Below are 25,890 nucleotides of genomic sequence, written 5' to 3' on the forward strand. Positions count from 1 at the left end.
AGCCAGACCCACCTCTCCCGGCTGCGACCATTCCCCCGCCGTGGGAAGAGAAGGCACCCCACTGCTTGGCCAGCGCCAGCCGAAAGGCGATGCACGGCTCCATCCGCGGGACACCGTGTCCGCCATGAGAAGGAGCCACGCCACGCTGGCAGGGCTGGCGCCGCAGACGCCGTCCTGGCCCCCTCCCGCCGCTCAGGGCGACACAGCCGCCCTCTGCCGCGGCCGAGCCGCCTCGGCAGGGTGCAGAAGCGTTTGCCTGATGCTGCACTGCCACTTTCAAACGAGTCTATCGGCTTTCAATTTGGCAGAGACCCTAAATACTCATTTCAGCTCATAAAGATAACCGGTAATGTCACATTACAAGGCTGGCAAGCTCCCAGCAAATATCATGGTGAGCCTTTGTTTAATTACGGGTTTCTCAGGCAGTTGCACTTTCATCCTCATCATGGAAAAAAAAGGCAGGTTTAAAAGTTTGGGCTCAAGCAGTACCCTGCTGAAGCCCGGGCATCTCGGGAGCCCATGTCCCAGTCTGAAGGGGCATTTTGCTGGTGCAGGAGCTTTTGCACCCAACTCCCTTTTTTCTTTTACTTTTTTTAATTTATTTTCTCATTTCGACTTGCCGTTTTTTAGCAGCCCCTCCCTGCTGCAGGCGTGGTTCAGGCTGGGCTGGGCGTGCGGCCAGGAGCTGGGGGCAGACGTAGCTGCTCTTGTTCCTCTGCTGCTCTTCTTGCGGTGCCTCCCGCCTGCCCCGCGCCTCTGAAGACCTGCAGTAACCTCCAGCGCCGACGCCTGGGGACCCGCTGGTGCCGGAGACCCAGCACAGCTCCCGTGGGAAGGCAGCGCGGGCAGCTGTGTGCAAGCATCAGGCAGGGCTTTCTGCCTGCTCCTGCCTCCCCGGGCCCCACGCTGCTGGTTCCAAACACGGCCCTGAAAAGGCTGTTTGTTCTGCAGTTCAGCAAAGTTCAGCTGCTGCAGCAGCGCACCAACGATGACAACTGTCTGGGTAAGCAAAGGGATTTTGATGGGTTTTTCCATCCACCCCACTCGGGATGGGAAATGCCAGCACGGGTTGCAAAGCCTGCAGAGAGCAGCCCGCGGAGGCAGCGGGAGCAGGGGCCGAGCAGGAGCCGTCCCGCTCGCCTCCCTGCAGCGCATCCGCAGCTGGGCAGGGCGGAGAAAGTGCCAGAGCAACAGCGCGGAGGCGCACGTGCCGGCATCCCTCAAGGTTCCCAGTATCACTCCGAGCCAAGGGGAGCCCACGTCCCGCAGTGCCAGGGCAGCTGGTGCCATGCTGGATGCCTCCCGGCAACAGCTACAAACCCACCGGGACACGGATGCCTGGAGAGGCAAAGTACAAGCAGAACCAAACTGGAAAGCCTTCAAAGGCAGCGATGCTCAGGTCCCCGAAGGGTCCTGCCTGCTCCGAGAGGGCAGAGTGGTCCCAAGAGTTATTGAAACCACCGAAAGTGCTTCCCAAACTTTTCTTCCCTGTGCGCATCAGCGATGAGATGTGAGCTGAGATTTTTAGGGTGAATTAAATATATCATTACTGGAATCCAATTTTCTTCCTGACATGAATGAAATGGGAAGAGAACAATGAGTTGCATGCTAGGCAGGCGGTGCTACGAGTTTATTGTCATTAGCGGGGACAACTTCATTAACAAGCATGAACCCAAGAAGCGGCTCCATCCCAGCCCCTGCCTGGCAGAGCCGGGTGGTGGACACTGCTCCTGCGCTCGCCCCGCGCTCGAGCAGCCGCAGCGTTTCCAAGGGCCGTGGGTTTAATGCCAAGCAGCACCGTGCACGGCCGCAGCCCCTTTTCTGCCGGGCTCTGGAGCGCCCACTGTGTGCCTCGTGCCTCTGTGGAGGCTCTTTGCCCCCCAGCGGGAGGGGGTCCCGCTCCCCAAGCCCCCGACCCCCGGGGATGCGCCTCTGCGGCCCCCGCTGCGCCGACAAACTCGCTCGCATCGACTGCCGTGGTTTGCTTACGTTCGAAGAAAGGAAATTGTTTAATTAAAGCTAATGTAGTGAAAATAAACAGGTGCCAGCAGGGCATATTAAAGCTCTACAAAGATTCATGGGACTGGGTGGGCTGTAGGAAAGGAATTGCGGGCCGGAGAAGGTGACATGGCTCTCGCCTGCTCTGCCTCCCTGGGAACACAGGGGAGAAGGGAACCCCCAAGGTGCCAGCTGGCTCCCAGTCCCCACGCTGCCCTTGAACTCTGTGGCTAAATACAGGCACGTGCGTAAATAATCCAGCCTCCTCATTACACCTTCATCACCCGCAACAATTCAGGCTGGCCGGGGGACAGCTCAGACCAGCTTCATCACGGCAGGGACACAGGGCTCTGCAGAGTGTTTTCCCACGTACCCTTACATGACTAAAAGGTGACAAATTCTCGCTCTGGTTTCTTAAACCGGTGCTGTGGAGGCTTTATTTACCAGCCCTTCCTCCTGGCCCCAGGCAGCGCCGTAAAGGAGCGGCCATGGGTGTCCAGGTCCCTCCCGAAGGACCCGGGACACGAGACATCTCCAGCTCCTACCAGGAAAGTCGTCTTCAACGGCCTCACTGGTTTTCTAGATTTCAGGTCAAACCCAGGGCACGGCTGCGGGCTTCGGGGGAGCAGGCAGCACCCTGCCCGTGCACTGGTGCCCACCGGGCTGCTCACGGCCAGGCGCACCTTACGCGCACCGGCGAGGAGAGCCATGCGCCGCAGCAGCCGGTGGCATTTAACGGCAGCTCAGCTCGAGTCCCTGCGCCGGCATCCCCTGCCCACCAGCACATCACGTACCGGCAGCTGCGACCGCCCGGCGCTCGACGCACCCCCGGAGCTGCCTCCGCTGCTGTGGCTGAGGGTACAGCACCAGCTCCTTCATAAGCCTCAAGAAATATCATTGTATGAAGATGTAATGAAAATTATTCAGCTAATCTAGTTTAATAACCCAACTTAGGGGCCTCTCTGTGCTGCAGACAGTATAATAATTTTTAAAATATTAGCTGTCATTTCCGATCAGTCCTAGGGAGGCAGAGGAACTCGGCACACGACTCCATCGAGGCTACTAATCCATCAGCCTCTGACCCCGTAAAGCAGCGGGGCGGCGCTCGCGGGGGCACACATCTCCCGGGGGCGGCGGGCTGCCCCCCGGGGCTCTGCCCAGCGCGTGGCCACGGCAGAGGGGCACAGCAAGAGCAGGGACCCCCAGCCGCCCCCGCAGGAGACATCCCCCCCCCCCCATTTGCCTGCCTCAGCTGCCTTTTTCCTCTCATCTCTGGGTTTTTCGCCCTCCACACAGCGAGCCCAATGCATCACAGCAAGAGAAACTGGTGAGGAACAGGGAGAGCCTTTTAGCACTCGACAAACAGGATTACAACGCACTGGGACGGGACTGTCATCCCTCAGCCCCCGAGGTGCCAGCCCACACCTTATTTTCCCCTCATTCCCCTCCACGGTCTCTGCCCCAACCCCTGGGATGCTCCAGGGAACTGGGGGTGAGGCAGGGGAGCCCCAGTGCTCCCCCTCCCCGGGACTGACGGCACCTTGGCAGCAGGCAGGGCGAGCCCGGCGCTCGCCTCCGCAGGACAGGCACTCCAAGGGTTTCACCTCCCACGGAAGAAAATACCACCACCCTCTGCCAGTTCTGCGCAGCAAGTTTAATTAATCTAGGATGGGTAAAAAGTATCAAAAAAATCCCAGAAAACTGCTTCAGCGTGTGCAAACTGCAAAACTTCTATTCACTGTAGAATATAAAATACTTTAAAAATACTTCGCAGAATCAGATCTGCAAACTTTAAGTTAAAAAAAGGATTCCAACGTGCCTAAAATATAGTAACGCTTTACAAAAATAGAGATATCCTGTGCTCGCGATGCACGGTACCAAATACGTTCGCTCTCCCTGATTTGTGCAGACAGAGCCACGTGGCACCACCAGCGGGGATCCCGGCGGACAGCAAGACCTCCCGGCTTGGTGAGGTGACCACAAGGGGACCGGGCTCACAACCCCCCATGGGAGAGGCACGGGCATCCCCAGGGTGGCACTGCTGGGGAGCCACGGCGGCCGGCGCAGAGACCAGCCGCTTTGCTGCGGCGGGCAGCCTCACTGGTAGAGGACCTTCACACAGAAGGTTTCCTCATTCTTGTCCTCGTGGTCGTTGATGTGAATCAGGATCTCCTCCTCACCCGTGCCCTGGCTCGGGGCGAAGCGCAGGCCGATGGTGTACATCTCCCCGCCGGCAACCTGCGGGAGAACGGGCGGGAGGAGAGGCGGCAGGACGCGGCCTGGAGCCCTTGACGTGCCCACTCTCCCCAGGCTAGCACGGCCCTCCTGCAGCAGCAAGCTCTGCCTCTGCCAAGCATCGCACCGCACCCTGCGCCCACCGAGCACCGCGCCCACCGAGCACCGCGCCCTGCGCCTCACGTGGTCCAGCCAGATGAGGGCAGGGGCCTGGCAAGAGGACGTACCTGGAAGGAGTCCTCCTTGAACTGCAGGAGGTCGGGCCGGTTGGTGCACAAGAAGTAGAGCCTGGGCGAGGGGTAGGGGTTGGTGTAGGTGATGCGCTTGTTGCAGCCTCTTCCGCCTCCCGCGGGGAGCGAGATCTCGAACGCCTGTGGGTCAAGCACAAGCCGTGGCAGAGGCGGCGCAGACTGCAGAGGGGGCAGAGGGGACAACAGGCGCTCCCCCAAACTGACTACAGAGAATTGCCTCTTGCGCCGACGTGTCGCAGCGGGTGTTTTGGGGGCACATTGCCTTACGCCCCCGCCTCTCCCCTTCTACACCTTGCATTTGATCTCTACCAGCCGGTATAAAGAAACCGCCTTCGAGCAAAAGCATCCTCCTCGCGCTGCCGCTGGCACCGGCACATTCGCAGAAGTAATTACAAGCCCAAATGGCAAAGGGCCGGGGGAGCAGCTGGGACTGGTCAGCTCATTCTCCAGCTAATTAACGGACGTCCACGGGGAGAGCCGTGGCACTTGCGCAGATAATGCCCCGCGGCACCGGGAGGCAGGCTGGCACTTGGCAGGACGCTGGGGCATCGGTTTAAACACCGATCTGAACTTCCCCTAGTACCGAGGGTTTCAGGAAAACCTTTTTAAAAGGAACACATTAGCCAGGAAATCTAATTTTCTATCTTTGAGGCAAGGCCTCCGCCAGCACAGTGCTAATAGGAAGCAGCATGCTGTAGCTTTAATTTCACAAGTGGAGATACTTCAGAGCTGGCACTCCTCAGCATGCGAGCGCCTTCAAAACAGCCCGAAAGACATTTTACTGTGGTCTTCGGCAAGATTATTCGATCACCCGGGGGCTAAATGTGCACTCAGGGTGCAAGTGCCAAAAACCCCATAGATGTAAAGGGAGGAAGAAGCAGGAGACAGCCCCGGGCTATCGGCCGGACCGCGACCGCTGGTCCGGCGCCATCACCACGTTTTTCTGGCACGAGAGCCACCGTACCTTGGAGACGAGGGGCTGTCTGCAGGAGAGGCAGAGCAGCCAGGAGGACACCAGCTGGTGGGACTCCACATCCACCAGGTTGAGGTAGATGAACCTGCTGCCAGCCCGCCGAGGCCTCACGCCGATGTACAGGTCCTGGATGCCGTTGGCAGGGAGAAGGAAGGCACCGTCCGGATCCACCTGCAGAAACCAAGACCAGGAGCTGCAGCCACCTGCGGCGGCCTATCGCACCTCCGCGACGTCCAGCTTGGAGTATAAACCAGACCCAATTGCTCTTAAAAACCTGCGCACCTACGCCACCGCTACTGAATCCCTCCTACACAAACGTGCTGGGACCGGCTTCGTGTTGGGAAGGATAAGAGCCACTCGGGGAGAGCCGGCTCCTCCTGGCCCGGGGACTCCCTCCCCTCGCAGGCTTCGCCCAGGGAGACTTTTTATTTTGTTTACGGGACAGTGATGGAATTTTTGTGCCTTTAATTATTCACATTCGCAATTATGGCCAAACAAATTCTAAAGAAATTGTTAGTCTTCAGATGGTCTCATTAACGCAGATAATTTGCCCTCCGGGGTTTCGTGCCGATGATCCTACACATGACAGCTCTAATCAAAAGATAATTATCACAAACACTTTATGGCAGTAAATTGTTCATCATTCCAAGTGGGCTGCCTTCCCTTTCCGGAGGGGATCTCACCGGGCTGGTCCAGGCCAGCCCCCCGCTCGCCCCGAGCCCGCCGGCGGCGGGTTACCTCCAGCTCCTGGGGGTGGGAGGTGAACGCCCGCACCCTCCGCGGGGCCGGGGTGCCCCGCAGCAGCAGGGAGAGGCGGGTGAGCTGCCCGGCCACGCAGCTGACGTCCAGGCGCTGCAGCGAGTGCAGGTAGAACTGCCAGATCTGGACGGGTGCCGCCAGCCAGGCGTCCCTGTGGCAAAGACAGACGGACAGGGATCGCTGACGGCATCGCGAGCTCAGAGCAAGCGGCCGAACGACAAGCGGGGAGCCCAAAGCGGGAGCCTGAGCTCCGGGAAAGCTTCTTCTAAGGACCTCAACGTCAGTCTCCCCCCTTCCTACAGCTCATGTAGGAGCATCGCCTGGCACAGAGAGAGCCCGGCTGGCTCAGAAGGCATTAGCTCGCACACCGGAGATGCTCTGGACAGGGATTATTTAGAGGAAGAGAATGACGTAAAACCCTAAGCTGCAAACAGGCAGCCCGGCTCCTGCCCGGCTTTCTGCTGCTCAGCGAAGCTGGCCAGGCTCAGGAAGCCACGAGCAAAGAAAGGGCGGCACGAGCTCCCCTCCTGCCCTGCCTCACACTCGGGGTCAGCGTTCCTCGCTTTTTGGGGTCCTGCTACTTACGTATAAATAGCAACGAAGAACTTTTTGATCTGTGGGCTTGGTCCTCCGGCTACTTTTAAGAAGACATCCTGTGGCTCCCCAGGCCCCTGCACGCAGAAATCGGAGCATCGTTCCAACAGTTAACCTCGAGATCAAACCAGCTAATGAGGACTCCAGGGTTTCCTTCCCATTAACGGAAAAACCCGCCACCAACCCACTTACGAAAGCAGATGCTTTCAGCATCTAGTTAAACTATGTTATTAAGTTATTATACAGCTTGGCTGAGCTCTTCCAGTATTTTTAATTACAAAAGAGGATACAAAGGACTATCGCATTCCAGGTCTGCACCTGTAATCAAATTTTGGCAAATTTTCCCCAAGTTTTCTAACAAGCCGTAATCCAATTACCATACTAACGCGTTTCTGCAACAGCAATTAGCAACTACCCTTCGTCGCCATCTGCACCTATGTGCGCAAGTTTATTTTTCCTTTCTACCTCCCGCAGCTGCAAAGCGAGCCCAGGAAACCTTTGCTGGGCATTGCGAAGCAAGGGCTGTGCACGGGGAGGGAGGCTGGGCCCGAAGAGCACCGCGGCCTGCGCGGCCCTCCCCACCGCCCCAGCATCACCCAGCGGGGAGACGCTCTGCCACGCGTTCCGGGGACGCGCCGGCCCCCCGCCGCACGCCTCCAGCGGCCGTGGATACCCCAAGCAGCGGGGAAGGTCTATCCCATGCCTGACAAAGGCTGCTTTTCCCCAGCATTTTAATCATCCCCAGCATTTAATCATGTATTTGCTCCAAAGAACAAGCAAATACAGGCTGCTGCACAACGCGATAAGGTGCAGCATTCAGCTTCAACCACAAAAACAACACGGGTCCTTTTAATTGGGAATAAAGGGCAATTTTGGCTTCATCACTGCCAGTGTTTCACCACCACGGGCTGATAAATGGGGATGCTCTGTGGGTGCAAGGTATTTCTCTGCCAACGAAAACAACCCCCAGCAGAAGGACACAAGGGACAGACTGATGCTGAAGCATAACCAGTACCATATTTTTGGTTTCGCAAATGATGTCAGGGTCGCTGCAGCGAACAAACATCTCTGGCTCTCCCCCCGGCATCCCCACGGGTGCGCCTGCAGAGGATAGAGCCCGAGGTGAAACTGTCTTCAGTGTTTTCTCTGTCTGAGCTCGCTACCCTGCACCCCACACGGCCACAGACCTGGTGCAGGAAATTAAATATAAAATTAACGGGGAGCCCAAGGCTGTGAAAGGGCGAGGAAGCAGAGAGGAGCTCTCTGGATGCCACCCGCACCTCCGGGAAGGACCCCCTGACCCAGGGATGCCCACTAAGGAGAAAGAGCCCGAGCCCCCACCGGGGGACACCGCAGGCTCACCGGGGAGGGTGTGCCAGGGGGGCAGCCGGATGGTCTTCTTCAGGAAGGTGAGCTCCGGGTGGTAGAAGCGGAAGGTCTGGTCCACCACGTGGGGTTGCGGCTCCACCTTCACCCGCAGGAGCGCGATGGGCTTCCCCCCGCTCACCTGGAAGGAGACCTGTCCCGGGGGGCCGGCGGGAGAGGGACGGAGTTTTGCAGGAGTGACGCTTCTCCTCCCGCACAGCCCCTCGAGCGGCGTTTTCGCCCGGCTCCCTCACCTGGATGTGCTTCGTCCGCCTGGCCCCACTCTTCCCCAGGGAGCAGGCAGCCGCGTCGGCACCAGCGCCCAGCCCTGCAGGCCCCTGTGGGTACGAGAGCGGGTTGTCTCGGGACGCAGCACCACTACGACTGCATAGTGCTCCTTGTGGCGGTACCACCCTGCCCTGCATAGGCAAACACAGTCGAGGGAAACGCTTCCTACTGGGAACGGCTCAAAACAGGGGCCTGCACCCACCTGTGCCGCAACGACCGCGGGGTCTGCGGAGAAGGTCTGGTATTTGAAGGGGATGCGGACGGTCTCGTTGGGGCGCAGGTAGACCTGAGGCCTGAGGTCATCACGGAGGTGGAACATCTCCTCCTCCACCGGTGTAACGCTCTTGGTCAGCTCCTTGAAGTGCCGCCACTCCCTCGGGTCCAGTATAACACTGGGGGACCAAGCAGCAGAGGTGCTGGTGAGGACTGGTTGGAAGCCAGTGCCACCCTGGCATTTCCCCACGCACACAGGCAAGACCCCGCTTCGGCTCCCACCTGAGCTCGGGGTGGTCGACCTCAATGGTCACTGTGTGCTGGACGCCATAGGGGTTCTTCAGGGCGAACTCAAAGAACTCAGCCGTCCCCAGCACGGCGTGCACGGTGTGGGTGGCAGTGATGGCCTGGCTGAGCACCCGGGAGATGCTCTCACCCTTGATGTGCTCCCGGTAGGCGTCGATGAGCTGCAGGTCCCGCGCATGCCGGGCGCGCTGCTCCTGCCAGCCCTGCCGGGAGGGAGGGAACCATAAGCCCGGAGCCACCGCAGCATCCCCAGCCCACGGCACTGCTCCTTACCGAGAGCTGGGGCCTCCTCCCACCACCAGCATCCTCCTGCTGCCGCACCAGCGCCATGCGCCGCAGCTTGCGCCGGCGGGCGGCCGCGGCCTCGCTGGGTGCAGCCGGGGGGGCCAGCCTCGCTTCTGGCCAGCGGCTGCGCAGCACGGCCGCCAGCTCGCCGTCCACCTCCGCCAGCCTCCGTGCCCGTGACACCCGCCCACCTGCGGGGAGAGAGCACCGTGGCACTGAGGGACCCCCGCAATGCCACGGGGCCGGGAAGGGGAGCGCCAGAGGGGGCAGCCACTCTGCGGCTGGGGACAAAGTGCCAGCACCATGGCAGCAGAGACCAAAGACCCCGTCAACCCGAACCCGTGCGGCGGAACAGGCTGAGCCCCAGCCCGGCAGGACTCACCGCCAGCCGCGTTCAGGGAGAACCAGCTGCCAGCCAGGACGCTGCCAGCGCTGTCCGGCGCAGGGACGATGCGGGAGCGGGACGGCAGCGGAGATGGTGCCTGCCCCGGGGTCTCCTCGCACGGGTGGCCTGCCACAAGCGGAAACAGGGGTGAGTGGAAACCATCCGTTTTCCATTGTTACAAAATCTACTGCAAAATTTTTGCCCTCGCTGCAGCTCTTTACGGACAATTTTAAAAAGCAGGAGCAAATATCTGGTTGCCAACGATGCCCTGCGAGCCCTGCGGCGCTCCCTCCAGAGCCTGTTGCCGTTACCACCATGAAGCCATCTGCCAGAGACGGAGCAGCAAACAACGCACAGCGCCATCCCGAGCGAGTCACCCCCGAGCCCCTCACCAGCTCCAGTTTTCATTTCTGTGTTCCCCACCCCCGGGCTGCGGCGCTGCCGCCGGCACAGCCACGTGCCACCGCGTCTCCCTGCTCCTGCTGCCATCCACGCTCCCGCAAAGGTTAAGCCAAGCGGAGCCAGACAAGGCTCTAAACCCACCAGGTATCTACCCAGCCTACAAATCCCATCCCCATCCTTCAGGCAGGGGCACCAAGCTTTTCAATACTGTTTTTAAAAACAGTATTTTGAAATTTAAAAAAAGAGGACAGGGAAAAAAGCCAAACAGTCAAAGGGTGGCTGCTGTCCTGGCGCAGCGTCTCTGCTTCCTCTCTCCCTCTCTTTTGCGGGGTGCGAGTTAAACCTCTCCCTGGGTTGTGAATCTCAGATTCTCCTTCCCAGGAGCTTATCGTCCCTTTGCAGGCAAAGTACGGAAACGACAATTTAAGATATCTTATAATGGAGCTAATCTTTCTTCTGAAGATAAGATTTTTAAAACCTGGAGTCACTGCACATTTATAGGACGAGGAATTAAAACCAGCAGGTTCTGGGAAGAATAATGTTCTTACAAGCATGGTTTTCTTTCGGGTACAGCCCTGTGCGTGCTGTGCATTTCTCCCATGGCCCCGTGCCGTTTGCTAGCACCTAGCTGCACGGTGCTGACCCTGCGCCACCGGCCTCCCAGCCACCCCGCGCCGGCATTCGCGGCCGAGCAGGCGGAAGGGGCCACAAGCACAACCAGGAGCCACACACCCCTGCCCGCAGCCCAGCGTTGCCCAGAGTCAAGCGGCTGGCGCTGGGATGGGGGTTCCAACTGGCACCAGAGATACCTGGCATGGGGCGCACGCCGCGAGGTGCCAGTGCCGGCACCCAAGCCTTTCGGCCACGTGAACAGCGGGCTCTTACCAACGTTGGCCAGGCAGAGGTGGAGGCGGCCCCTCACCGCCACACGGATGCCGAGGGGCCGCAGGGCGCCGTGCCGCAGCGCTTCCCGGCCCATCACCGTCACGTCCGGCTCGTACTCGGTCGTGGCCACCTCCAGCTCGTGGTGGGTCCTGACGGCCGCCCGGCCCTGGCGCAGCAGGGGCTGGGGACAAGGCGAAGGGTAACGAGTTACTGGGGAGTCCGGTCTTGGGGGATTAAGGGCTCTGGGTAAGGATGTCTCTGGATGTCCTAGGTCTGGGGGGTTTAGCCCTAGAATACTGCAGGAGTTCCAGGGAATTGGAAGAAAGTTAATGTTTTGCCATCGCTTTTGAGGAGAAGATGACAAATCCTGCTATTAGGGGCTTGGCAGGCTGACATTGGTCTCGGTTACACAGAGGGGCTGACAGCAACTCAATTACTAAAGATGCAAGGGTAATGCAACAGCATCCCAACACGGGACCAAAGGGAAAGTCAGGCTCTTCCTTAATGCTCCTGCATGCTGAGCAGGGGGTCTCCTTCATCGTTAGCAGCCCTGAAGGCTTCAGGGGAAAGACCTCCAGTTTAACCGATACCTCCAGTTTAACAGCAGCGGACCCAACAAGGAGCAGGGAATCTCCATCCCAGACGTCAAGCTGGAGGCTGTGCTCGGCCAGGTACCGCACAAACCAGCGCTGCTCCCCAGGCTGCAGGAAAGCGGGATCCACCATGTACTTCAGCTGCAAGCCCGGCGGTCCTGCGAGACACACGGCATCATCATGGAAGTGAAGCTTCCACCGGCACCAGCACATCAGCTGGGATAGGGACACTCTTCTGCTCCGGAGAAGCCTGCCTGCTCGCACACCCGCTCTCCTCCACTTAATGAACCCACTGGTCAATTAGGAGGGTCCAAGGTCCCCCAGGATTGACACCCTCCCACAGAAACACCCAGTCTGTACAGACCCCCCCTCTCATTTCCATTAACAGCTCCACATGGAGAAGGAGCTTCATCAGCCATGCTTGGTGTCTCTTGGGACCAGAATTTACTAAGACACAGAAAGAGCCAAAAGAAAAGCATTCAGCTAGGAGGATCAGAGCCGCTCACTCCGGGCGCTGCTCTCTCACGTGTTGCCTTTCTTTTCAAAGGCACTTAGCTGCAGCGGGAGCCGGCAGCCTCGACGTGCAAATCCGACAACCAGCGCTTACCAGTGTTTTACTTCAAATGTTGGACATGTTGAACATTTTGCATGATGTGCCACTCGAACTAGCAGAGGTTTGCTATGAAAGCAGACACCAGCCCGTGCCTCAGCCCAGAGACAAGCCCAAATCTGACTGACGAAAAGGAGCGGCTGCACGAGGATGCTAAAACCGGAGCTTACCAGTGCCAAAGGTCCCGTCCTTGTTCACCCGGACAAGGAGCTGCGCCGGCACAGCCGGCCCGGCCACCGGCCCCCCATCCGTGCTGACCAGCTGCAGCCGCGGCGTGGTGACCGGCGGGAAACGGTAGAACTGGAAGGTGAGGAAGACCGTCCTCGGCCACGTACCCTCTGCGCTGTCCCGGGCATCCCTTGAGGGAGAAACAGAGGTTTGGGTTAGCTCGTGGCACGGCACTGCCTCCCCATCACGAGCTCCTCATGCGTTTGGCACACACTGAGAGGCCGAAGAACAAGAGAAGATCGGCAGCATCACAAGTATTTGGACTCCCCTCTGAAGACAGCGGGCATATGGTTTGCCTTGGCTTTCCAAAAAGCTTCATAATTCCAGCTGTCTCCTGCCATATGCTGCGACGGAGGAGCCCAGCAAAGGCAGCATCTTACCTTCACACAGTACACTGCCATCCACAGAAAAAACACAAGTGGGGCCTTATCCAGCCAAAGCCACCCCCAGGGGTGCCAGCTTTCTCCACTCCATATGCATTTATGGAGAAACCCTGCATTAACTAGCTTTTACGTCACGTTGTGGCTAATGGACACAAAAAAAAGAACATGATTTAAGAGTGCCCAGAAAGGACAAGAGCATCATTGTAAAACCCTCCCGGGCTTTGCCTCCCCGGCAGGCGCTGGAAGAAGCGGCACCTTTGCAAGGACGTCTCCCGCTCAAGCAGGGAAGTGGGCTGGGGGGGATTTTGGGAAAGGACTCTCCCACAGGAGGCCCCTGGGATCTGCCCACAGAATGCACCACGAAGAGCTGCAATCCCACCTGCTAAAAGCCAGGAACTGCAGGATTATTTCGTTGCCTTGCAGAGGGTCGGCTTCTTCCAGCTGCAGGCTGAAACTCGCCGGGTCTGCCACCTCCGAGATTTCCACCGGCTCCTGGTTGCAGTCCAGGATCTCCGGGAAGCCGGCGGTGTGCAGGCGCGCCAGGGAGGCACGGGAGAGCAGCGTGCGGGAACTGACAGAGAAACAGGGGTGAGTCATGCAGAAGCAGCCGGGGGGACACCAGCAGGCCAGGCGATGGGGACACCGGAGCCTGGGGAAGGGTGGCCGAGCATCACCTGCCTGCCTGCAGCCCCACAGCAGCGATGGGCACCTGCAGCGGGGTGAAGGGCAGTGCCCGCAGCTGGTCGCCAGCGCTGGGGTCCGGGTCTGGTGAGCCGAGGTCAGCCTCCAGGTGAGTGATCCCCCCCTCCTGCCGAGAGCCACGGCGGCACCGCGCCGGCGGCTGGCCCCTGCCCCGCGGCGGGGCCGACAACTGGGACACCGACAGCTGAGGGGAGAGCGGCGAGGTGAGCGCCCGCAGCCCGCACCAGGGAAGCGGCCCCCCGCAGCAGCCCACCCCGCGGGAACCCCCGCGGCGAGGCAGGCCGCAGCCCTCCTTGCTACGGCAGCTCAGGTGCTGCACGCTCGGGCATCGCCGCTCGGCACAGCTCGGCTGCTCGAGGGTTCGCATCTCTGCTTTCTGTTTAGCTGCTGCACTTTCCCTGGCAAGGGGAGGGATGAGAAAACACAGCAGGAAGATCAAACCGCTTAATGCGGTCTTATGAAGCATTTCATTTCATCAAAAATATTTGCGTGCATTGATCCCTGCATCGAGATATAAAAAAGCATAAAGAGGGATCTCAGTATTCATAGCTCTCCTTAAATCCCAGTAGCTCCACACGAAGAAACCATGCGTCACTGTCAGCACGTACCGGGGACAATAGTACCCAGCAAATCTGGGCTGTCAAAAACCAGAACTGCCCTTAAAAATACATCTGGGGCGTGAAAAGAGCTCAGGGAATTTTGCCCAGCACGTTACAGGCAGGATGAGTTTTGATGCCCCGGAGGGGGAGGATTCGAGCAGGATGCTCCATGCCTCCTGGCTGCAGCAGCCAGGAAAAACGGTCAGGACCGGGATCACGTCCTCAGCGCATGGGCCACCCCCCCGGCACACCGCTGCCCGGCGCCCACGCCCGCTGGCACGCATGGCACTTACCCCCGGTCCCCGCGGGGAGGCCTCCATTCGCAGCGGGGCCAGCGGACCTGCTGAGAGGGACAGGAGAGATGCTCTACCGGAGCCGTTGCCCCCAGGCCCCGCCACCGCAGCGGTGCCCTCCACCAGCAAGCCCCCTCCAACCTCCCGCCTGCCCTTTTACTTTTTGGCGGTGGGAGCAGCTTATCAAGGTGCCTTACCATCTCTCAATCACTTATCCGACTTATTTTTCCAATAAGACTGTTGCCTGAAGCAGGGGAAATGTAGCACATCTCCAGATCCATCCGTTATTTTGCTGGGAATTAGGCTAAGTCTGCCGTAAAAGGCAGCTCCTCCATCCCCAGACAGTGCCACGGTTCCCTACGGCCATGCGGTGCTGCTTAAGTGAGATGCTTAATGAGACGTGAAAGTTTTAGGATACTTAAGATTTTTTCACTCCTCCATTATTTCTTGTCACTCCCTTCATCTGTTCGCACATTCGTGCCCCGAAACGGTACGAGCTTTAGCGTGTTTATATTTGGCTGCTCAGCTCACCGTGCCGCTGAGCTGTGGGTCCTTCGGAGCAGACCAGGGGCACAGATGTTCTATCTCTGCATCCACGTGATGCTGAGACCTTATTTTGCTTTCACCACCATGTATATCCCAGTTATTTCACACTGACTGCTGTACAAAGAAAAGCACCCTGTCTCCCTTACATCTAAAATACTGTTTTCTCTCAGTTAGGATGGCTTTGGCCGTTGGTGGACAGAACCTGCAGCACCACCAGCAGCGGAGCCGACAGAAGATGCGCTCAGCCTCCCCTGGCAAAAAGGACCAGACAGCAGCTCGTTTTTCCAACGGAGCACTACCAAAAGTTAACAAAATGCTCTTTTCAGCAGCTCGGGGCATGGGCTGGCTCTGGCATGTGGCTGCTCACCTCACAGCACGGTTCCAGGACCGCTGCCGTGCTTCTCAAGCTCCCCCCGGTGCCAGGGAAACACCACACAGCTCACACCCCAAAACCAGCCTGCCGGGGCATCCCCCTCGCAGGCACCCCGCCGCACTCCAGCATGCTCCCCTCAAGCCGCAGCGCGCCAGCCCAGCGCGGGGCCGCAAGCTCGCCATCGGCACGCGCTCGCTTCTCCCTTCACCGCACTGCAACTCCCTCAACGCCCTGGCCGCTGCCAGGTGAAAGGCATCCAGGAAAACCTTGCAAGCAGGGCCAGGAAGGTGCCAGCAGCAATGCAGCTGTGTCGCAGAGCGCCTAACCCAGCGCACCCCCAACGCTGCCAGGCCTCTCATTCCACCCGCGAAGATCTCTGCTCCAAAGCCCCGTACACCAGCAAACCCAGCTGCCCGCCCGCGTGCTGCGGCAAAGCCATGGTGCCACTGCCATCTCGTGGAAGGCGCCGGAGCGGGTGCCCAGACGCACCCACCACGCCGGGCATCGCCCCGACCCGCCGGCTGGCGGCTACCAGCTCACCGGAGGGGCCAGTAAGCTTGTAAAACACAAACGCTGTTAGGTACCTGGAGCATCGCACCAAGACCTGCACGGGAACCGCAGCAGGAGCAACACTGGAGAGGAAAGGGGAGTTTGTTTCCCACCGATCACAAAAGGCAAAGCCGACAGAAACAAGCAGGAGAGGATTTCCAGGAGCCCGGGGCATTGACTCAACTCCGCGTCCAAACCCAAGCCAAGGGCAGTTTTCTTTCTGCCTCCAACACGCAGCAGATGGGCACCGAAGCCCCGACCACCGGGCACCCCTGCACTATAGGTAGGTGCGTACATGCACACACAGCCTGGCTTTCCCCGGCGAGGCGCTGGCACAGCCCGTGCGTGCCGATCAAATGGGCGCTGCTGTCGTGCTCCCCGAGCGGCAGTGCAACAAGACCGTTGGTTTTTTACCTCAGCCTATAATCGACATCCCTGCTCTCCTCAATGCCTGGAAGGATTCAGAGTCCAGAGAGACAAGCTGGGTTGCCCTGGTGGGGAGCAACGCGAGCAATGCACCGCTGGTGCAGCTGCTGCACCCTGCCAGGTCTTCTGGGTGCTGAGCACGAGAGCCCAAATGCCATCAGAGTGACCCAAAATGGGAGCGGGCTGGTGCCGTGCTGGAAATCCCTGGCGACGGTGCACGTGGCTCAGTGCTACTATCACAGGGGAGTTTTGCAAGTTAAAAAGTGAGAGCTGAATTCAACTCGATGGAAACTTGGTTCACTCTGGTAATTCATAAACTAGCTCACTGAAACTCGGCGAAGTCGTGTTTTTTTTTCTTCTGAGCAGACACCAGTGTCACACTCTATATTTTAAATGTCAGCGATCTGGAAAACACTCACTCAGCGATGGCGTAGGAGGCTTCTCTGACTCGTCCCTGTCTTTACGTAGGATCTCTGCAGCAGTTACAAGATGTTCTTCCAAATCAGTGGAAACATGGAATTGGACAGTCCCAGACTCCACATGCTTCCCCTGAAATTGGAAATTAAATACTTTTAGACAGCCTGCTACATGCAGACTACCCCTGAGACGATTCCCTTGCCCCGCAGCCAGAGAAACGGTGGCGCAAGCCGGAGGCAGAGCCAGCAAGGGGTGGTGCTTTCCTAAGCTGATCAAATACCTCCGTCCTTGCAGAGACGGACACGCGCACCCGCCAACTCCACCCACTGCCCCCCAGTATCAGACTTTACAGAGCAAGTCCTGCAGACACCCACCCACCCGCCCGTCCGTCCGTCCGTCCTTGCCTGTGGCAGAGAGCAACCCACGCAGCTTAGCACCACGGCTGTATTTTGGCCACCACCCCGTGACTCCTTCGCCCCAGCCCCAACCTCCTTTTGCTGACAAACGCTTGGGAGCGAGATCACCCAGAATGAACTGGCTCAGGTCACAGCAGCCTCCAGGAATTACCGCGACAAATAACGGCGTTGACCAACTATGCGACAGCTCAGGCTGCGCGTTTGCAGTAACTGAAGTTGAGCAGCGCTGGACACCAAGCGCACCACCTATCAGCGTCGGGGTGTGCTGGCAGGGGGCTGCCCCCCTCCTCTTCCCATGCCTCCTCGCTCACTCGCAGATCTGCAGAGAGCTTCTCCACCGCCTGGGCACTTACAAAGGTTTCAGCAAAGAGCCTCTCTAATGGCAAAGCTGTCCAAGCACCAGCCACATCCCCGTGTATTTGCCATGCAGAAGGAAGCCCTTACCCGGCGGGAGCTCCTGCTGCTCGGCGGGGTCCGGTAGACCAGGGTTTGGCAGGGGCCACGGCGGGCGCCGCCACGCAGGGGCAGAACCACATCTGCCTCACCGGCGTCCAGGACGGGGCTCCAGACGGCCCAGCGCACCGAGCGCATGTCAGCCGCCTCGCCGCTGGCGCTGCCGGGCAGGGCCTGGGGAAGAGCAGGGGGAGCACGGTGGGCGCCAGGCACCCCCACCTCACCGCCGGGATGGGGGAGCGGGTGCCGCCGGACAGACGCAGGCTCTGATCTCCCACCACGCCTTCCCGCGCCCGGCGTCACAGAAACCGCTCCCCTTCAACCCATTCTGGAGACATTCCATTTTCCAGCACCCATTTTTCCCCCTCACCAACCACATCTTTCTGCTCCCATCCCTTTGCCAGCTCTGAGGAGCACCAGGAATGCTTCTCTGATGGACAGGGACACGTTGGTCCCAGGGAGGGGACCTGGGATCACAAGACCTTGACCTCTCAGTGAAAGAGCACTGAGCCAGCCTGCACGGTTTCAAGGTTTGCTTCTCTCCCCTCTGCCAGCAGCGCCACATGCAGAACTGGCACCTTCCTATGCGATTTCACCTCCTCAAGGCTGACCACAGACTCAGGGCCAGGCTGCATGCAGGTATGAACCCCACTTTCTCCCTGTAAGCCCCGTACCACCCTTCCCAGACGGGTACCCGTTGGTTTTTCCTGCACTTTCCCCGTTTACCCAGCCCACGGCTGACCCCGTTCCCCTTCCTGCAGGCTGCATTTGCAGGACATCGGGCACCCGCACGCCAGGTAATCCCACCTCACCCCTTCACCAAGTTACGCACGGGACTACACCTCTAGATTATGGATCAGCATAATACGAAGCTGATATGATATAAAAGCACAATATAATGCTTTTCAAAAATAACAGGGTTTTCATCCCTTGTATGTCTTTAGCACATGGAGGCCAAGACAAAGACACCAGCACCCCGCCAAAGGGCTGTAACCCCCAGACTCAAGCAGCTGCGTTAAGGGATGTATGTTTGACCCCGCATCCCTCCCAGACGGGAAAGGCAGCCTAAAGGCTTCCACTTACCCAGGCGCATCCACGGCCTCCCCTTAAACAGCAGGAGAGGCACAGAAGCAAACCAAGAGGTCTCTACTAGCGCCCACGAGCACCCTCACAGCCTGCTAATTATGGCACAGAGGACAAGGTGATCAACTCGGCAAGCGGCTTTGGGATTAACTGCTCTGCCCAAGGGCTGTGCCGCAGGAACCAGCTCCACCGCTGCCCTGGCCAGCGCTCCCGGCACCCAGCACAGCCAAATGGATCTGTGTCTGGTGCCCCCGATCTCCACGGGTCCTTGGGTTTCAGCTTTTTAAAGGAGTTGAACCCAACACAATTTCTGACAGCAAGGCTCAGCTTCTCCTCCCCCCCCTCAGTACAAATCCCTCTGGCCTGGCACCCATGTCCCACTTTATAAATACCCATTTTCCCCCCAGTTTTGCTCTGGACAGCTCTAACAAGAGAGGACACTGGCTGCATTTTCAATGAGCATCTTAGCAGGAGGATTAGGGCCTCCTAACGAACCCCTGGCCATCCATTCAGCCACACTAAGGGCTCCAGCAGCAAAGGGTCTCTGGAGGGGACACTGAACTGCTCGCTAAGCTGGCTTTAACCTGCGGAAAGGTTAAACTGAAATACGTGTAAATGACAGGTAAGTAGGCATTAGTGAGCATGGTCTCTGCAGTCAATACAGAGGCTTCTGGCTTTAAGGTCCGGAGAACATCAGGCTGAAGCTCCCAGAAAAACCTCAGCATTCAGGAAAAAAAAGAAAAGAGTGGGAGGGGTTAACTTCTTTTTGGCATAAATGCTAAATTTGAAAGAAAAGCCTTTTTAATTTAAAAAAAGCTGAGATTTTCCAAATTAGCTTGCCACAACACCATGGGACAGCTGCAGGCTGCATTTCTCCATATACATACACCCGGTGGAGAAACGTAACCACACGTAATTAAAACGGTTCAATAAGCCCCTTTGCGGGATATTTTGCGCAGCGCTGCGGAAAGCACCAGGACGCTTTGCAGGGCCGTTTGCGGGGCAGCGCGGCTGCGTGACGCGGAGCTGCTGCATCTTGGGGGTGCGGGACGGCAAAGCGGGGGCAGAGGACAGAGTTACTCGGCAGGGCTCGCTGCCGCAGCGGCGCATCTCCACTCTGTAATAAGGGATGGAGACGAGGTGCATGCACAGGCAGCCCTACCTTCCCGTCGGCTCTCTCCGAGGCGCAGAAGACGTACTCCAGCTGGAAGCAGACCCCAAATGCCGGGTGGGGGACCATTTCACTCAGGTGGATGCGGCTCCTCAGGACCAGGGCTTGACCTGCACCCCTGCACCAGGATGGAGAAGCGGCTGTGGGCAGCGGCCGAGGCGGGAGGAGAGCGGCACGGGCGGTGCCGGAAGGTCTCCCCCTTACCTGGCTCCGGAGCCCAGCACCCCCGGGCAGCCGCCCCGTGCCGCCTCTGCCTCCGGCACCAGCACAGCCACCTGCGGCACCTGGATGAAGCGCAGGCCGTTGTGGACGCCGACGTGCAGCCGCCGCTCCCGAACCACCACCCCATTGCCATCCGGCGCAGCGTTAGCCTGCGACAGACAAGTTCTGCAGCTCAGGCAGTGAGGCTGCACGGGGTGGCTCAGCATACCTCCCTGTGCCGCCTGCGGCCAGGGAAATTCAGGCAAACTCAAAAAAACGGGACCCACCCCCCAGCAGCTGATGGATATTAAAATCTTTCATCTTTATGGCAGAGTTGGTGCAAATCTGGCAAATAAAGAAGGACTTGGCCAGCGGTCCTTACTGCACACCAAGCGCTGCTGTTCCTAAAGAGATGTACTACGATGAGCACTGCATCTTATCTTTGCAAACCCAACACGGAGCACCTGTGCGCTAATCCAGCAGTAAAACAAAAGGCTTGCACAGCAAAAAAAAAAAAACCAACACACAATGAAAAAAAACCGAACAGGGACTCCAAGTGAAACAAATACCCGAGCACCATTTCTCTGAACCTTTCCCCTCTGCCCGAAAACAAAGCACCAGCATTGCTGCTTGCGCACTGTGCTCTCCCCTGCCGTAACTGCACCAGCACCACCTTAAGTAAGCGATCGCTGTTCAGTAAGTCCAGCAGTTCTTCCTCGAATTCCTCCAGGGAAGGGTACAGCTGGACGGACAGCCTCTCCAGATAGCAGGTGACCGGCTTCATCAGCCGGGGTTTCTGCAAGCAGTCACCTGAAAAGACAAGGTGGTGGCCACAGGTCACGCCACAGCCGGCAGGACGTCGCCGGGACCGCAGGGGCACCTGCTGCCAGACCCGAGCCGAGAGCAGCACCGGGGAGAGGTTGTGGTCGTGTGTGGGACTCCCCGCTTCCCTGGCACGTACAGATCCTTACACCCAGGAGAGACCCAGAAATACCCACGCCTCAGTGTCAAGGGATGCAATCTGTTTATTTAATAAAGCCACCGCCGCTGGAGTGCCGAGGTGCCCTGCAGCGCAAGACGCTGGCTCTCCCCTCTCCTGCTTTCAAGCAGCAGTCTCAGCAGCACCGGGGACTCAGCTGCTTTGGAGACCTCGCTCAGCTTTAACACCAGCAGCTACAACCCCCAAAATTGTTAGCAGTAGGGTTTGCCAGGCAGTAAGCTGAAGAATAATTCCGCTGTAGAACTGAGAGTACTTTTTACCCTCTGAATCTTCAGATCACATGATTTCAATCGCAGCAGCTCGAATGGCAAGGCTGCTACCCCCAGGGAAAGATTAACGAGGGCTGAGCGTGCAAGAGCTCGTCCCCCTGAACCTGCCAGACCCCCAGCAATCCTGAGCCCCGCCGCCAAGGAGCACGACTTTAAGCAAGCTGCAAGGACTTCTCCTAAGACTCTGCCAAACAACTGTCATTAAACCAACCATCACTTATCCCTAGCAGCTTCCCAGGAGCAAAGCAATTAACTGATGGGAACAGACCAAAGCCATTTTGACATCTTTCAGGCTGAGCTATGAATGCAAGGGCTGCAGCCCTGCCAGCCCACGCGGCAGGAGAGGCACTTGCCAAGGGGCAGCGCTGCAGAGAACCCGTCGGTGCTCCCAGAAACCCCACGCCAGCACCCTGCCTGCCCTGCCCACAGTCTCCCCGGGGACCTGCTGCCTTCAGCAGGAGCGGTGCGGGCAGCCCGGAACGGGAAGGAGCCCTTACTGGTGTCTCCGCATGCTGGCAGCAAGCCGGGAATGGTCTGCAGCCCAGATACCAGAAGGTTTTCAGGAAGGAGGTGAAATATCGTCTCCAGGGGCTGGTGGGGCTTCAGCGTGTACTGCAGGTGGCTCTTCTCCATCACCATCAGGTATTTGTTCTCTGAAGAGAAAACATCCCAAAATGACCAAAACAGGGCAGGGGGGCAGCTTTGCAGCACCACTGTTGAAGAAATCATTATCCATGAACACACGTGTTGGGAGCAAAGAGAAAGCTGGGTTTGCCCGGCCAGGCTTTTCCCAGCTGGCAGCAAGGCACGGCCGCTTAGCACTACCAGGGCACGGACCACGCACCGCACCGGCTGGGCAGACACGATACCCGTTGGGTAAGAGAGGCCGCCAAGAAAGGAGCGAGACGCAACATCTTGCTGCTGCTTACTTTCCACGGGGTCCTGGAAGCGCGGGTGCAGTAAGGCGCGTGGCGTCCCATGGTACAGCTTCAGCCTGAAAGCAAAGAGCACGCACGTGGCGGTCAGCAACTCCACCCTGAAGCACATCTTCACCTTCCACAACGCCTCTGCTCAACAGTAAGAGACCACCTTCCTACTCTGTACCAGCGGTAAAAACCCTATCCTTTAGGGAAAAGACAGGCAACACTTACAAACCCATCGCTGCTTCCCCAGCAGTGAAGAATTCCAGGTTTCTAAATGCTGGCTCTGTTTCTGCAGCCCCGGGACCACCCTCTCTCCCCCCAGCACAGCCATGCATGTTGCCACCCCGAGTCCCGGCGCACCCCGTCACACAGCGGCGGGGGGACCTACGCTCTGTCCTCGGCGGCTGGGTCTGCCGCCTCCAACCCGCTGCCGAAGAGGGGGATGAGTCCGAAGCCGCAGGAGAGATGCTGAGAGCCCCCGTCCGCTTTGCCGGCCATCGCCACCACTTCCACAACGGCAGCGATGCCGGGGTGGTTCAAGGAGGTGTGGAAGTAAACGGTCTGGGACAGGAAAGAGAGAGAAAGGTTATTTCAGTGGTGGTGGCTGCAGGCAGAGCAATACCTGTTGCATTTGGACAGCCAGCGGTGCAACCAGAACAGCCATTAAAACTTCCAGACAGCAGCTCATGGCAAATGACCTCCGGCACCGCTCAGAAAGCTCAACCTCCTTAAATCTCCATCATCATCAGCTTTTTTCTTTTTCTTGTTGCTAAAACCCATTTTCCAGAGGGTTTCCACTCGCAGGCTGCAGACCCGGCGAGAGCAGGGCTTCGCCACGCCGCTGGCCTACAGCATTACAGCAAGCCCTGTGCGGGGACAGCCCAAGGGGCTGGAAACCCTCCTGCGGCCGGCAGGGGAGAGGGGGGCGGCCCGGAGCTGAGGGCGGGGGGCACAGGACACAGGTCACCTCCCCAGGACAGGATTTAAAGCTAGGTTAATCTTTCTATTAAAAACTCATTACCACAGTGTCCCAGGGAAAACATTTACTGTAATCACAGGCCGTCAGGAAAGGATAACAGAGAGAGACATTACCGCATCAACCCAGGGAAATAAATCGTTATTCTATTATCTTTTATTGCAAAACGTTGAAATAATGACCGCTGGCTGCAGACCGATGCCTCGCCTTGCAAAGGCGCAGAGAGCCCTTAAAGCAGATCCCTTGTAAAACCAGGCTCGCTGCTCCCTCTGCGAACACCAATGACACCTCGCAACGGCTCCTTCCTCTCCCCTAAACCCTACGAGGACGACGCAGCCGGGGCTCACCTTGGCCGGCCACACATGCAGACCCCGTCCCCTGCCCACGCGCCTTCCTCCTCCGGTGAGCGTGCAGGCAGCATGTGCAGGCAGCACGTGCAGGCAGACGCAAGGCCCCTGCACACTGCCAGGTCCCGCGAGGCGGCTCTCCGGCAGCTTCTCCTTCCCTCACCTTTCACAAATCGATCGCGTCTGTACCCGAACTCTTTGCGACACTGAACTGCTGAGTATCACAAAGTGAAAAGACCCCAGCGCTCAGCTGCGGCAGCAGCCAGCTGCATCGCGCCCGCAGACACCTCTCTTCTGCCCCGTCGCCTCCGCGAGGCCCCGAGCGCTGCGGCTGCGCCGAGCGCGCACGGCAGGCTGCAGGGGACGGGCAATGCAATTCGGCGACTGCCGAGAGGCTGCAAGACGCGGTGCCCTTACACCCCGAAGCTCTGCCACCTTCTCCCAGCTGCACGCCCGGCACCCAGGAAGCCTGCAGATGTAGGGATGGTGCTGGGAAAGGCAGCTCCACCCGGCACCTGGCAAGGCACGGAGCGCTGCCATGTTTTTCTCGCTGCGGCACTCTCTGCTATAGTTTTTTTTCTCCATCCCTCTTCAAAATAGCAGGGGTCGGCCCGTGATTAACACACTCATGGAAGAAACGCACGCATCAGTGCCCCTCAGGTACCACTACCAATTTAAATAATGAAGAAGCACGGCTCTAATCAGCACTACACTTCATCTGCGGCTCAGAGCACTGGAAGAGGTAGAAACAAAAATTTAATTATGAAAGGTGACATGTCGGCTGTCGTCCACGCTGCGGGGCAGCAGGATCTCCCAAGTAAGGGGGCACCCGGGTCTGCCGGTATCAGCAGGGGATGGAAGCGTGGCTTTGGGAGAGTTCATCTCCCAGCTAAGGGGAGAAAAGCGCTGTGCCGGAGGCGGCTGCTCCTTCCCTTCCTTCCCACTTGCGAAGTAACACTGCTCTCTGCCGCCAGCTCCGAACACAGCAGGCGGCCCAGGGCAGCACACGCCGCTCCCGCGCCCTCGCTCAGCCCCGGGGGGAGCCCAAGGCCCCAGTTTCCCCATGCCAAGTAAACCGGGCGTAAAAACTTAATAATTGGGCGCTGTCTGGGGTGCACCCTGGGCAAAGGACTGGGAAGCGCCGGCAGGGAAAAGGGTTTGCTGCTGCTGTCTGCCTGCGTGCAGAACGAACCGCTGCAGAGAAGGCCCGGTGGCACAGGCAGACCGCGGGCCAGAGCCCCAGCACGGTTAGGACTTGCTGCTTTACAAGGCTCACGGCTACGGCACGCTGGCCGCGGGCCCCAGAGCTCCGAGCTCTGCTTCCACTGGACGGAGGGAGTAAACCAGCACCAGAGGAGAGCGGCTCCAGGCTGAACCTGAGCAAAGCCGGCTTTTCCCTTCGCGCATTAAAACCCTCCCTCCTCGGAGGGGGCTCCCGCAGCTCCAGCTGCCCCCCAGGGGACCGCTGCCCCCCCACCTGGGGGGCTGCCGCGCTCTCCCAGACCCAGCCGGCCCCCCCGCAGCCCCCCAGCACCCTACCTCGTTGAAAGCCGCCCTGGCCGGGTGCGGCGGGGTGGCGCGGGCAGCTCGCCGGCTGCTCCTCCACGTCCTCCCGAAGAAGTGGTGGTAGGTGGCATCGAAAAGGGAGAGGCGCAGCTGGTACTCGGCTCCCTGCAAGGCAGGACAGGATGGGAGGTCCCGGCACGGGGGCCTGCTCGGGGACACGCCAGCTCAGCGGCCCCGACGGCAGAAAACACACTTCAGTGAGAGGGGACAAGTAATTCCCGCTGCCTAACTGATGCCCGAATCAGGCACGTGGCCACCTACAGCTTCGCGCATTGCTGGAGAGCCCTTCTCAAAGCCAGGGGCTGCGCGAGCAGAGCAAAAGTGGGAAAAATGAATATTAAGCATACGATAAAGGAGCAGCAGACTTTTAAAGTGCGACCCAGAGACTTTAGCGTTAAAATGCGTACCTAAATTAAAAAGTAACGACAATTAAGTTAAAAATTAATTAAATACTAACTCGTATTTGCAGGTAAAAACGCACGGGATCGAGACGTGGCTCCGATTCGCCTTTCCGCGAGATCTACAGTCAGCTCCCCCCAAAAGGGGCAACCCCCTTCCAAACCCCCGCCGTTGTGGGCGCAGCCAGGGGACCCCGCCGGGCGGCGGGGCCGCGCCCCCCTACCTGGGCCAGGGCAGCGCCTTCCAGGTGCCCGAGGACGCAGCGGAAGGCGCGGGAGCCGGGCGGGCGAGGCCGCCGCCGCCGGTGCGGGGGCACGGCGAGGCCCCGCAGGAGGCCCCGCTCCCACTCGCTCATCTCGGCCGCCGCGGGGCGCCGCTCCTCCCGGCGTCGGCTACGGCGAGCGCCCGGCTGGAAGAGAGGCGGGAAC

At 59.0% G+C, this 25,890-nt stretch overlaps 1 protein-coding gene across 5 annotated transcripts; it reads right to left on the reverse strand.

The window, feature by feature from the left end:
• Nucleotides 1-3,676: 3,676 nt before the first annotated feature.
• On the reverse strand, nucleotides 3,677-25,866 carry NPHP4 (nephrocystin 4). 5 transcript variants are annotated; one of them, XM_087755229.1, is made up of 28 exons: nucleotides 25,686-25,866; nucleotides 25,037-25,168; nucleotides 22,563-22,735; nucleotides 22,181-22,245; nucleotides 21,749-21,904; nucleotides 20,656-20,792; nucleotides 19,986-20,065; nucleotides 19,773-19,899; nucleotides 17,519-17,701; nucleotides 16,661-16,790; nucleotides 14,348-14,397; nucleotides 13,428-13,639; nucleotides 13,133-13,324; nucleotides 12,313-12,500; nucleotides 11,530-11,690; nucleotides 10,940-11,120; nucleotides 9,650-9,778; nucleotides 9,256-9,458; nucleotides 8,959-9,185; nucleotides 8,666-8,855; nucleotides 8,430-8,513; nucleotides 8,173-8,329; nucleotides 7,826-7,911; nucleotides 6,802-6,887; nucleotides 6,196-6,367; nucleotides 5,449-5,628; nucleotides 4,461-4,604; nucleotides 3,677-4,236 (listed from the first exon to the last, which is right to left on the reverse strand). In XM_087755229.1, exons 1-28 carry the CDS (start codon nucleotides 25,815-25,817, stop codon nucleotides 4,096-4,098), a joined length of 4,098 nt encoding a protein of 1,365 aa, XP_087611355.1. In that variant the 5' UTR covers nucleotides 25,818-25,866; the 3' UTR covers nucleotides 3,677-4,095. The 5 variants fall into 5 exon arrangements, with proteins under 5 accessions (XP_087611355.1, XP_087611354.1, XP_087611353.1 ...); XM_087755228.1 differs by having other exon boundaries at nucleotides 14,348-14,394; nucleotides 19,986-20,152; XM_087755227.1 differs by having other exon boundaries at nucleotides 19,986-20,152.
• Between the last annotated feature and the right edge of the window lie 24 nt (nucleotides 25,867-25,890).

The sequence above is a fragment of the Nipponia nippon genome, unplaced genomic scaffold (genome assembly GCF_047370975.1).
Source record: "Nipponia nippon isolate SJK-2023a ecotype South Korea unplaced genomic scaffold, ASM4737097v1 scaffold_19, whole genome shotgun sequence".
NCBI classification, from domain to species: Eukaryota; Metazoa; Chordata; class Aves; order Pelecaniformes; family Threskiornithidae; genus Nipponia; species Nipponia nippon.